The sequence below is a fragment of the Phaethon aethereus genome (genome assembly GCF_964289735.1).
Source record: "Phaethon aethereus genome assembly, chromosome: 3".
Taxonomy (NCBI): Eukaryota; Metazoa; Chordata; class Aves; order Phaethontiformes; family Phaethontidae; genus Phaethon; species Phaethon aethereus.
In genome coordinates, this window is record NC_138576.1 from 45,915,955 (window position 1) to 45,929,051 (window position 13,097).

General features: G+C 37.7%; 1 protein-coding gene across 1 annotated transcript in view; it reads right to left on the reverse strand.

The window, feature by feature from the left end:
* MMS22L (MMS22 like, DNA repair protein) overlaps nucleotides 1–13,097 on the reverse strand; it is a gene marked incomplete at its 5' end in the record, with an annotated part of 96,329 nt that overhangs the window by 11,931 nt on the left and 71,301 nt on the right. The window contains 5 exons of the mRNA XM_081997733.1: nucleotides 4,239–4,408; nucleotides 6,699–6,858; nucleotides 7,014–7,156; nucleotides 7,931–8,073; nucleotides 12,739–12,889. Of these exons, the coding sequence (XP_081853859.1) occupies nucleotides 4,239–4,408; nucleotides 6,699–6,858; nucleotides 7,014–7,156; nucleotides 7,931–8,073; nucleotides 12,739–12,889 (767 nt within the window). The remainder of the gene's footprint in view (nucleotides 1–4,238; nucleotides 4,409–6,698; nucleotides 6,859–7,013; nucleotides 7,157–7,930; nucleotides 8,074–12,738; nucleotides 12,890–13,097) is intronic.

Below are 13,097 nucleotides of genomic sequence, written 5' to 3' on the forward strand. Positions count from 1 at the left end.
CTACACTGTATTCTGCAAGATACATTCAAACTAGTATGTCTTCTCTAAAATAAGTTCTGTACATCGCTTCAGTTTTTTCCCATATTACTGGTAAATGCATACCAAAATTCCTCCAAATCATTCTCCAAGAAATCCACCCAAGAACAGTCTCTTGCTTTCACATTTCCCGTGGTAAGCTTCAGCAATCCACTATCACACAAATGAACTCAACTTCTTTTTACAACAGCAAAATATCTAATGTTAGATTTTACATGCCTCACTATCTCATAATTAATAGCAGTCCCATAAAAGTACAAAATGGCTGTTCATTCATGTCTTTCATGCTTTACTTTCTGAAGCACATCATTCAAACAACCCTGAGGACAATTTTGATATTATATCCCAACAAAATCTTTCTTAGGTGATCAAATATTATCAAAAAAGATGATGCACAGTGAAAGAAATAATATCCAGACAGTAACCCTTTAGGCAAGAAAAAAACCCCACTAGCTTAAAAGTTGCTAGAGCTAAGCTATTTTGAAAAGGCAGAATCAGTGACTGGGTTTGAAGGAAACTTCTAGGTAAGTTCAATCTATAGTGGAGAACAGATCAGTTGCCCAATAACTGTTAAAATGCACAGCTGTATAGCCCAGATTTATATATACAGTAAACACAAACATAACAAGTAAATACAGTCGGTCTAAGTTGAGGAGAGAGAAGCTCAATGTCTAGTCTTAATTAGTGCATTTGACAATTATTTGTGCTTGTGTAAAACTGAACAAAGCCTGTAATTTTGGTCTATTAAAAATAAACCTGTAGGGTGGGGGAGGTGGTGAGGGAGGGTGCGATACAGTCATCAGTTTCGATGAATTGTGAACTATACTTTGGGGAGAGAAGAAGAAGATTCATATGTTGTCCTAAGAGATGAAAAATTGGCCTCTGACATTTTAGGGTGACAAAGGCGATGTCCTCTCTTAGCATAGCACAGTGACAAAAACATTGTTCTTGTTTTTAAGCCTGCTGCCCAAGTTGTGTGGCCAGTTGCATTACCATTACACAGGGTATGTGACCGTTTGGGGAATCTTTTTCTATAACAATTCAGAAATTCTATAGGATGTGATAAGATTGCTGCATCAATGAATGTGTGAAATTAATTACCTGCTACTAAGACTGATTTCAAGTCCTTTTCAAAACCCACATAAAAGGATCAAATAAACCACATTAAGATTAGTTGTTAAAAGCTCTGGAAAGAGGGAAGTTCTGCAAACTAATAAGTTTTCTGAGAACTAAGAAGGTTTTTTGGACAAAGGAGGAGGAGCCCACACTGAAGGAGCTGAAGGAGAATTCAGAACAAAAAAAGAAGAGAAGATTGAGATGGAGCCTGGAACTTTTCAGAAAACTGGAAAAAAGGAAAAAAAGAATTGAAAAGACCTCTGAGTAGAAATGCTACTCAAGGGCTTTTATTCTATGACTATGAATAAAGAATTTGCATGTATAAGATATTTTGCATGGTCTCCAAATTCCTGTTTCTTTATTTTCATGTAACTGCCAAAGGATCAAGTTGTAAGCTAGAGTATTAACAGGGACAGATCTATGGAACGATGTTTGTCTAACATTAGGGTGAATTAAGGCTCCTGCACTAAAATACCACTGCTTCACCTCCAGGAATGGGCACCAGACAAAGGGCAGCCACCCAAGGAGAGCCTGATCACACATCTTGCCAGCAGCTTAAGTTAGTTAAGGTGGGTTTGTTTCCAGAGGATGCTGTCTCTCTGTCTTTCCTCCCACCATGTTTACATGCTTTCCTTCCCACATATACTGTTTTATCACTCTTCTGATACACCCATTTGGGGTTTTGGGGTTTTTGTTTGTTTGTTTTGTGAGGCTAGTTACTAGTTGAGTCAACTCACTAGCTGACTACTTGAGTCAACATGCCATATTCACAGAATCATTAAAGCAAATTAAATGAGAATGCACACGTGTGTGAAAGGGAATGAATTTAGCCTTTAAGCCAACTTGCCTTAAGCCAAGTGTGAAATGATAACCTGAAAAATCAGAGTATGCCCAGAATCCATTCGATCTCAAAGGAGCTCAGAAGCAGTCCTAAGAGTATTTTTTTTAAAAATTATATTGGAATATTTTCTTTTTTGTTGATCTTAAGTCAGAATTTTTCCACTTTTGCAAATAAAGGAAATTAATTACCTCCTCCTACTATTATTCCTGGCTCAAGGAATGGGCCACAAGCTCGAGGAATGGGCCCGTGAGAACCTCATGAGGTTCAACAAGGCCAAGTGCAGGGCCCTGCACCTGGGTCGGCAACCCTCAGTATCAATACAGGCTGGGGGATGAAGGGATGGAGAGCAGCCCTGCCAAGAAGGACTTGGGGGTACTGCTGGATGAAAAGCTGGACATGAGCTGGCAATGTGCACCCGTAGCCTAGAAGGCCAACCGTATCCTGGGCTGTATCCAAAGAAGCGTGGCCAGCAGGTTGAGGGAGGTGATTCTGCCCCTCTGCTTCGCTCTGGTGAGACCCCACCTGGAGTCCTGCGTCCAGCTCTGGAGCCCTCAGCACAGGAAAGACACAGACCTGTTGGAGCGGGTCCAGAAACACTAGTGGTGAAACACTGGCACAGGTTGCCCAGAGAGGTCGTAGATGTCCCATCCCTGAAAACATTCAAGGTCAGGTTGGATGGGGCTCTGAGCAACCTGGTCTAGTGGAAGATGTCCCTGCTCATTGCAGGGGGGTTGGATTAGATGATCTTTAAAGGTACCTTCCAACTCAAACTATTCTATGATTCTAAGATAAAGGGGAAGGAAGTATTTTGGGATGAGCGAAGCAGTTTGAAGCACTTCAAAATGCTGGAACTTTGTAAATATAAATAATTCATAGAACGTAGAAGTTTCATATTGAAATAGGAAATATAAGTCTCCTCTTTGTCTTCTCTCCCCAGTGTTGTTTGTCAATTTAAAGAATTGCTGGTTTTCTAGAAGCAGCATTTGTCTAAAATAAACTATTTGGTCAATAAGATCATCTAGCTCAGCCAGAAAGCACATGGACTACGCAGCAGACCGCTGAAGAGTACAACAGTGAGGTCAGGAAGTCAGAGACTGACAAAGAAAACAGGAAACAAAGGTCCACAACCCTTTGACTTCAAAACCAACTTGAGTGGCTTCATCTTAAAACTATATCCGTATGTGCAGCCTACAGAGAAACAGTGCTTTCTGACAAAAATACTAAATTAGCAAGCAAACAGTCACACTCTGTGGTAATATCAGTGTCCAGATGGTCCTACACACATATAGCTTCTGAAAATACCTACAGAGCAGCAAAGCAAGTCATATTCTGCACATCATTATATAATCATATGCACTTCCATATGACATGCCATCGATCACAATGCAACTTTTGAAAGAGGGAATAAATCCGAGGGATGTTTACAAAGTCACCACTGCATTGTTTCACAATACAATCCTGTAAAGTAATCAGTTAAGACTGCAATCAAAATGAAGACTAAGAGGGAAGGGAAAAAAGCAAGCAAAAAAAGACCCAAGGACTTACAAAGAAAACCATGTCAAGTTATTTATCTTAAAAATATATCCTTTTATCTTCCTCACCTGCAGGAATTAATCTCTTTCTAGAGCTTCACCAAGCCTTACAGAGTTTCAAGAGTGATAGGTAAGCTCAGGGGAGAATAGAAGGAGTAATGGGCAAGAAGGCTTTAGCCATGTAAGTGTAAGCAGCAGGAATTTGATTCAGCAAAACACGTTCTCAAACTATTAAGATAAAACAGTGCCATGATACACAGAGGATTTTCTTTTGTTCCTAAGAGCAATGAAAAGAGTAGTTCATCTTTAATTATCTACAGTTAGCCAAGTCAAGGATGATTTAAAACAATTGTTTGCTCTGTCATCTCAACAAGTGTCTTGCTACATATTATGATTATTTGATCCACTGTTTCAGAAATCTCTCACATCAGAGACCAGTGTAAACAGCAGGTTGACTAACAGCTTCTCTATATACAGCAATCAGACTAGCAGCTCTGCAGCATAGTACAGCATAGCTGCATGCAATGAGAGGAAAGCCAATGGGGTGGCATTTTTCCTTCCGCTTCCACAAGAAGAAAAAAAAACCTCCTCTTGCTGCTTCTTTAAACTCAGTCAACACTTGTTTTGATTAGGGAAAAAGAAAACATCCTCTGCAATATGAATCTTTTCCTGAAGATACATTTGTCTGCTGATAACAGAGTTCAGATATTTACCTGAAGGTAAAGAGGTAGACTTTCCTGAATGGCAGACAGCAAAGCCACAGGCAGCTCTTTGTCCTGCTGGAGCACAGAGTGTGGCAGCAGTAAGCAATCCACAATGCGGAACAAGAGTTGCTGCGCTTTGGATGTAGCCAGTATTGGTGCCCAGAACTTTACCAGACATCCTATTGAAAAAAGAATCAAGAAATCCCAAATCAATTTACAGTCAGAAAATAAAAAAAAAAAAGAAAGCCTAGAGAGGCAATTATGTTATATTAGATAATCAAAGAGTAGCAACAGCAACTGAAATGTCTCATGTACTCATTCCATGCTATCCCTTCAGAAAAAGCCCAAAATCCATTTACAGTTCAGCAAAATGAAAGGACTAAACTGATTCAATACATTACAATTACAAGTTTTTAGGCAAGTGAAGCTGCTTTAGGAAAAGTACAGTAATGTTAAAGAAAGGACAGTCTCTCACATCACTGCAGAAAAATTAACTAAACTTGATACATAACACTATTGCAATCAGCACATATTCACTAAACATTTACTTTACTGTGTGCATTCATCACATTTTACAGCGACACTGCCTCTGCCTTCTCTTCATGTTTATCTAACACCACTGTGGCCACATCAGCAACTACTCACACTGCAATTCAATGTTAGGAAACCATTAAATATCTTTCAAATTGTATTTACAGCATCTAACTCAACCGATTAAAAAGAATGAGGGGCAGCCAACTCCAGTCAACCAGCATGGTCTCTCCAGATCTTTGTGGGCTCTCAGTTCACTAAATGAGGGCCTCAGAGAACATCTTCCTTGTTTTCAATACATTAACCTATCACTTGTGCAGCTTTGAGCTAGTTTTAAGATCTTCCTTTTGAGCTACAAAAAAAAAAATTTTAGAAGATGTTGATGTGTAAACACCCTAACTTTGAGAAACATCTTCATTGCAGATAAGGTGTAATTTTTCTTGAGAAAATACCTCCATACTCGTGAGTGTTAATACTCAAAATACAGATTAAATAAAACAAGATACCCATATGCAGTAGTTCCCACAGTCGTTCTTAACTTTGTATTTAATTAGAAGCAAGAAAAAGTTTGCTGGGTTGAAAATACAGGAATGTCCCAAGAAAATATGTTTAAGACTTTGAAAATAATGAAAGATCAAAAGTAGGCTGTTACAAGATATTATTAATCTATAAAAGTCATTCATTACCATCTCTAAAGACAACGCAAAACAACATTAATCTTGTGGAGTGAAAGAAAACACAATGATCAATCATAGAGAAAGAGAAAGATCACTTAACAGTACTTCTAATAACATTGTCTAAGCTTCCTGACAACTTTGAAAGAAACATGCTCATTCCAGCTAGAAGTACTCCTTCTGTTATCGCTGGTGTGATGTATGGGACCAGCAGAAGACACAATCTGACCACAGACAGGAGGTATTTAGATTTGTTAAGTTTCTTGCTTTATACTTATAATTTAACAAGCCCACAGAATGTGAAGAAGTGATTGAAATACACTGAAATATTTATTTTCTTTTAAACCTTTTTTATGTTTTCTTAACTAAAAGGAAAGGACAATTTCTCGCACACAACAGCATGACTGAAGATTAATCATTTTCTACTGCAAAGAACAGAAAGGAAAATACCAATCTAAAATTACTTTACAGGGATCCAACTGAACATCTGGGTATCTAAAAACATTTAATTTGACATACATCTTGTATATCAAAATATACAGATCTTGCAGTAGGACAGTAAGTATTTTACAAAACTCAAATTCCATTACATTTGATGCACCTTCTACTTCTTGGTCATGCTTTTCACTGTACTCCTCATAATCATGATGTACACTGCATGCACATGTAAATCACTACCTCTATCTTTAACATACGTAAAGTTTACCCTGTTTTTAAAGGTAAGTGGGTCAGACTGTCACATTCCTTCCTAATAAACAGCACTTATTTTTCCACCCTATCAGTGGTTCCACATTTTAATGAACAAATACTAGAATTTGAGCTTTAATAAAGCACACAGTGTATGTAAGAGCAGCAGTTCTAAAAGGAAGCAAATTACATTCTAAAGACAACCTGTCCACTATCAGAACTCCAGTAAATACAATGTAGCCTGTCATAATACTGCTTCACTGCTTTGTCATTGTTTCAGGTTTTGTTTAGGCAAAACAGGTGGTTTTCAGTGGTAGAAGACATGAAATCATCTTTCTTTTGAAAATACTGATTTGCAGGGGTAGTTTAAAAAAAAACAACAAAAACCACAAGGTGGTTAGACATCAGGATAAACACCAAAGAAAATCAGTGGAAGAAAATTAAGTATCTAACTATAACATCCTGGTGACTTTGGTTTTTTAAATCATTAAGATACAGTATAAAGAAAAAAAAAAGTCACATTTTACTGGTTCCTTAAAACTATTTCCTAAAAGAAAAGAGGTTGCAAAATAATTACCTATGATCCAGTATGTAAGCTGCAGACCTTCTGGAGGTCCTTTTAGCTTCAGATAAGGTTTTACATACTTTAATACATCACCTAAATACTCCAGAGTCTTTGCTACCATGGCAGATTTCTCAGGGAGTGTTTGAAGTCCACTGTAAGTTCTACCAACAGCCTGAGGAAACAAAAATATTGAAATAAATACAAACCAACTTACTAAGTCTTTCATGAGGTTTGTGTGAGTAATTTCTTTTTGTACACACAAAATCTGATCTATAGTTCCTTTTCACTAGAATTATCCTATGAAGCTAAGACAGAAATGTACAGTACCTTAATGAATTGGACGAGAGCATTTTTAGGGTCTTGCTTGAAAACTGACTCTTCAACATGAGCCTTTGAAAGAATGTTTTCTACTTCTGAGAGTTTAAAAATCAGTCTTGTCATTTCAGTCAGCTGTTCCATGTAGGCTTTCCCTGGTTGTTACAACAGAGCACAGCAGTAAATACAGTATACAGTTATGCTTTTTGATTTATTTTAGTCCCAAAATGATAAAGTGAAATGTGATTTTAAAATGTCTAAAATACAAGCATCCTGCAACCAACTGCATCTCGATAGACAAAGCACGTGTGTCCAAACTAGTTATTTTTCTAATACAGTTGTAAGAGAATGAAGAGTAATTAAGCACAGAAAACCAAGTCTTTCCTTTTACTGATGGTTTTGTTCAAAATCTACAAAAAGTATATGAAAAATAGTTGCTAGAAGATGTGTTCTACAGATAATTAAAACTGCAGTGTTTTATAGAAGAAGTGATGAAGTATTGCTCTAAGAAAGCAAAAGATACAATATAGAAAAGTTAAGAATTACTTGCAACTGGGTTTTTTCTCTTTTTTTTTTTTTTTTCCTTTTAGGGCATTCACAGCATGATTTCTGATGATTTACTTCAGATTTTCACTTTTTTCAGAGCAGTTTCTCCATGGGGGAAAAATAGCTTGTCTCCTTGGGAGCAAGTTTTTGTTCTTTGCTTCCAAGGAAACAAGCTCTTTTATCTTTGTTTGTGATAAATTTGTCATATGCAGAGCAGGCAAACTATCAATAAATAGCACAAGGAGAGTAAAGAAACACATTTCATAATTAGGTAAAAGTAAAGGAATACAAACAAAAATACATTTTGTAATTAGCTGAAAATGTTTGCCAGTTTTGCAATATAGAATCATTACTGCAAACATTAGGGAAATGTGAACACTTACCAACTGTTCGCTCAGCATCTGTCTTGGCCAGCATACCAGTCGGTTGATCTATGAACATTTGCAAAATGCATCGAAACCAAGAACGTACTGTCAAAGCTTCATAGGATGTATAGCCCATACTAGAAAAAGCTTCACACAGTGCACTGCATAGGTAGAAGAGGAAGAAAAAGGCAAAGAGATCTAATAAAACCATGCAAAAAGGTAGCAGTGTCTCATTTGGCTGTAGACATATACACACAGTGCACCGAAACGATTAGACATAAAGTAACAAGAAAGGCCAACTGGCATTCCTTTAGTGTACTCTACAGACTTTGCGCACAATATCCTGATGCCTGAATACAGAGAACATGATAAATTTGGCAATACCACACACGGTAATATAAAAGCATATATACACATACACAGATGTTTTCTCTACATAAAACAAAACAGAGGGAGAAAAATTCAACGGGAAATGCCTTATTCCAGTAATGGATAATTTGACAGTATTATCTAAATCGACGATGTACAATGTTGGCAATAGTTTAGCTGAATCAACCTGGAACTTCGTATCGACACTGCTTAAGCTACCCCAGCCTTTCATATAAAGCTAGCTCAGGTGCTCCACGCTACTCTGAAGTCTACTGAGTCCTAACTACAAAAAAGATGGAGAAGAGAAGATCTGCTTTAGCAAATAAAGACATTTCATGTTAGAAATAGATCAAAAAGGGAAACATAATGGCTTGGAGATGAGAAAGGAAACCACAACACTTGATGTACACTTACAGAAAAATGCATTTATGTATGTATACACACACAAGTATATACATTCCCACACACAGCAAACTTGCTGTATATACTTTCAGTCAAACACTCGCTACTATTCTGCCAGCCAGGTGTCAGGCCAGAGTCAACACTCAATGCACAATCCCTGTACTCTACTGTTCAGTAATACAAAAGTTTTACTTGCCTTACCACCATGACTAGCTGCTGTATTCACTTCTTCCCAAGCGTATCAGCCCCGCATCATTAATTCTGAGGAAACTCCTTGCTAAGGGACAGTGGGTCTGTCCTGCACCCTGTTAGCAATTCCTATCGGATGAGCTCCGTGTGTACACTGTAGGCCAGTGAAATTTCTTGCAAATAGTAACACATTTTTCTTTGAGAGATTTCCTCCCTGGTTGGTCCTAGGTGCTTCGACTTTAATGAAAAATGCTTGTACTCTTTTCTTGATATATGTACATATAAATCTACTTATTTTCTACTGAATTTTCACTCATGCTTGCAACAGAAGGTAAACACAGGAATGAAATGGAATGAAATCCAGATGGAAACCAAACTAGATTCTGTTTCTCACTAAATGACATCCATAAAGTTTTTTTTTTCTGTCTCATTTAGTTAAAAACTTCGGTTTAGTTTAAAGACAACTGTATACTTTGTCTGAACATCCCTGCTGAAGTACTGTTGACAAAATAAGGAGACCAAATGCAAGCAAATATAATAGAAAAAATGAAAATTAAATTCCAGTATCAAAAGAGAAAAAACCCGGATGCCTATGCACTTAATGCTCTTTGCAGTAACATATAAATAATTCCAGCCTTATGTAATCTTGATGTACATAGTTACTCTACTCGGCCCCAAAGGCTCACAAAGCCACTTCCTGCTGTAGTCTCACTCTTGTTTCTCTTGCTTGCTAGTGGGTAGGACACTTAGGCATCTTCCTAAAAATGGAGAGGAATATGCTCCTAACCCTTAAGAAAGGAAAAAACAATAACTACCTGCTGGAAGCACGGAAAGTGGTCCTTTTAAGCCAGCGAGCTTATAAACATGTTCAAAGTTAGTTTAAACAGGTTATAATACCATCATGCACCACACAACATGGATCTGGAGAGGACTTTCTAGGCACTACTGCAAAAGAAATGCCAAAACTTGTGCGCATGCTCCCAAGGGCACAGCTTCTCCATCGGAACATTTACTCTCGATATTGAAATAGCTGATACGCAGAACAAGCTTCAATCTTAAAGAGACCAGGCAGAGCTGCAGAGTATGTAACAGCATCAGCAACAAAATAATCTTTTTACTTTTTAACTGAGAATGTTTGATGGGAAAATTATCAGAGTGCAGTAACCATGAAGTCTTAAGATCCCAGCACTTAGATACTTCGATAACTTTTGCTCTACAACTGCCTAAGGTACATGAGTCATGCTACCAAAAATTGCCATCTTATTAGCATATAAAAAAATGACTGTGTTTAGAGTATGATATCTCTGTGTAATACTACCAAAAATGTTTTATGTTAGGTACTCATTGCCCTTTCACAAGGAAACCTGAGCACCTTACAGCTCTGTTGATGAGGCAGGGACATACATTTGCCTAGTCTCAGATACTTCAGTTTTTACCTTGATGGCCTTGAGGCAACTGATAGAGGAAACACAATTCTCCTTGAGGCTGGGCAGTCACAACCCCAACAGCTATGGGGCAAAAATACTTGCCTCTGAGTGAGTGCTTTCTGCCCATGCTTCCAGCAGGGAGGAGATTCAGAAAAGCAGAGAGTGAGAACATAGGAGAGAGAAACAGAAAGAGTGAGAACTTACACACACATAAGCAAACAACAAATATCCTTCATCACTCAACTATGGAGTCACGCGTTCTCCTGCTAGTTCTCTCAATACAGATCCATGAAGCTGACATTTTCAGTCAGTCCATGGCACAACCTGTAAGAGGGGGGCAAGGTCCTCTCATTCCTTTCTAAGGTGGCATTTGGAAATAAAGGTTTGAATTCTCTCAGAGTTAACATGGGTTTTCCAAATTCTTGTACAAGTGCTCTAAGCTCTCAACTAATGTACACCAGGTAACTATCATCAACACTAACAGCATTTTTAGATGAAGTTATGGCAGCAGGGCTGTGTGGAGAACTCAGTACTAGCCACATGTGCAGGCCCTGCACTTACTAATGTAATCGTGCTCCCAAACACGTGGGAACACGATTTGTGTTCCTACAAGACCACATGCTTTGGCCATGGTTCCAAATACAGTAAATGTTACCTCAGCCAGTATAGCAATGTATCTGTGCATACATATATAACAGTATGTCATGTGCTTAATGAGTATCGCTAATGAATACTTAAGTAACTGCTTTCAATCACTTAAGTGTTACTGGGGGAACCAGTAATTAGCTTAAGGACTTAAATTATACCAAAATTCCAGTTTAGGCACCAAAATGTTTTTCTTGATCTCCCCTGAAGAGCAACAAAATTCAAATTATAAATGGGCATTTATGCGCCCAACTCCTATTTCATTCAGCATGTGCTAGGTATCTGCAACTTTGCATGAAACTCACCCTATAAAGATCACACAAAAGACAGCAAATTGAAGGACTGAGCACTTCTCTCGTGTGTCAGTTTGGAACTCAGAAGGAACTAAATTCAACCTCTTTTAACATCTCCCTGCAAAAAGGTCATAGCCTCATCTTTGCCGATCACACTGGAAGAGTCTTTACCATATCCTGATTTACAGCTATGTTCCTCAGTACAATATGTACCCTAAAAATGTGCAACATTTTTCACTTTTAAATACAGTCCAACATAGAAAGACTCCCTCTTTCTCTCTCATCTCTTACCTCCCCTGCTTCCAAAGCCTGATTCAGAAGTGGGGCAAGGGGGAAAAAAACCCACATAACCACCACCATCCATCTATCTCAGGTTCATAGAGGCCTACTTAAAGCAAATCTAATTTCTCACATACATAAAATTCTGACTGGACAGAGTCCTGGGCAATCTGCTCTAGCTGACCCCACTTGAGCAGAAGCATTGGACAAGTCAGACAACTGGATCTCAAGAGTCCCTTCCAACCTAAATAATTCTGTGATTCTGTGAAAGTTCAACATTGCCATGTAAAACATAGGAATGTGATAAGTTTCCTAAACCTATTATTTAATTTAAAGCATCCATTTAGCAGGTCTCAGAAACCTGAGCTATATGAACATTAGTATGCACTCAGAAAGTGTTCCAGGCTTGTCAAAAAGAAAGTTTTAATGCATGCATTTCCTTATGATCATTTTATTTATACTTTCAATACTTTGGAAATACCCATCCTTCTCAGCTTCTGCAGAAGTTCTTTGTTTTGAAGAAGTGAAGAAATTTAAACACTAAATACTTACTATATAACACCTTCAGATTTCAGCAATAATGTTTATTTTGACTTTTTATAGGAAGATTTAAGTTTTTGTGTTAAGTGTAGCTGGTAGGGGAAAAGTAACTAGAAATTTTAAAATTTACTAAGTTACATTATTCAACTTCAAGTGCAGCTAGGAAGCTATGGCCTTGCCAAACTGTAACAACTTCGCCTAAGTGTAACAACAATAGAAGGGGTTGGATAACTATAAGTATGCAAATTAAAAATAGGTTACAGGTTCAGGCATTTCACTTTGATGCAGTATTGCTCTTCATGGAAGTACTTCTCTGAAGATATTGTCTAGGTCCCCATCTTCCAAAATCTGTTTGTAACAACACTGTTTCCATTGGCAAAAAAACAAGTGGTTTGCTATATTGAATACAAATAAATTTTTCAAAATACTTACCTATCTTCCTGACAATTCTTGAGTACCTTAAACTATTTACACATGAAAACAAACAAACAAACAAACAATCCAAATAACACCCACTATCCCCTGTGAAATGTCCCAGATGGTTGCAAGAAACCTAGAACTTTAGCAGATGCAAAGAAGCTTGACCATCTTAATGAAACATTACTGTTTGAAGCAACATTTTCCGTGATTTTAATGAAGGAATGAGAAGGTACTAGAAGAACAAGCAATTGCAATTTTTCACCTGTTCTGAATTAGATGACTTAGATATCTTGACACCAGCTCAGGCCACACCATGTCATCCCATCCAAATAGCTGCATCATTGATAGAACAGGCTGTGGTTGGAGATCTGATAGGGCTTTGCTGGGTATATCCAAAGCTAAGAGAGTAAAACCTGGTTTTAAAGAGAAAAACACAGCACCATGTTAACGGTTTCTCAGTACATCCCTGTTCCACTAAAAAGCACTGAAAATTAATAATGACTAATAATGTGCCGTCTGGGAGTACCAGAAATCTCAATTAAAACTAGGCAGCTTATCTAACAGAGAGTGTTTGTACGCATGTTAAAATGTAGCTTTGGTCCCAAGGAGTCTGTAAGTCAA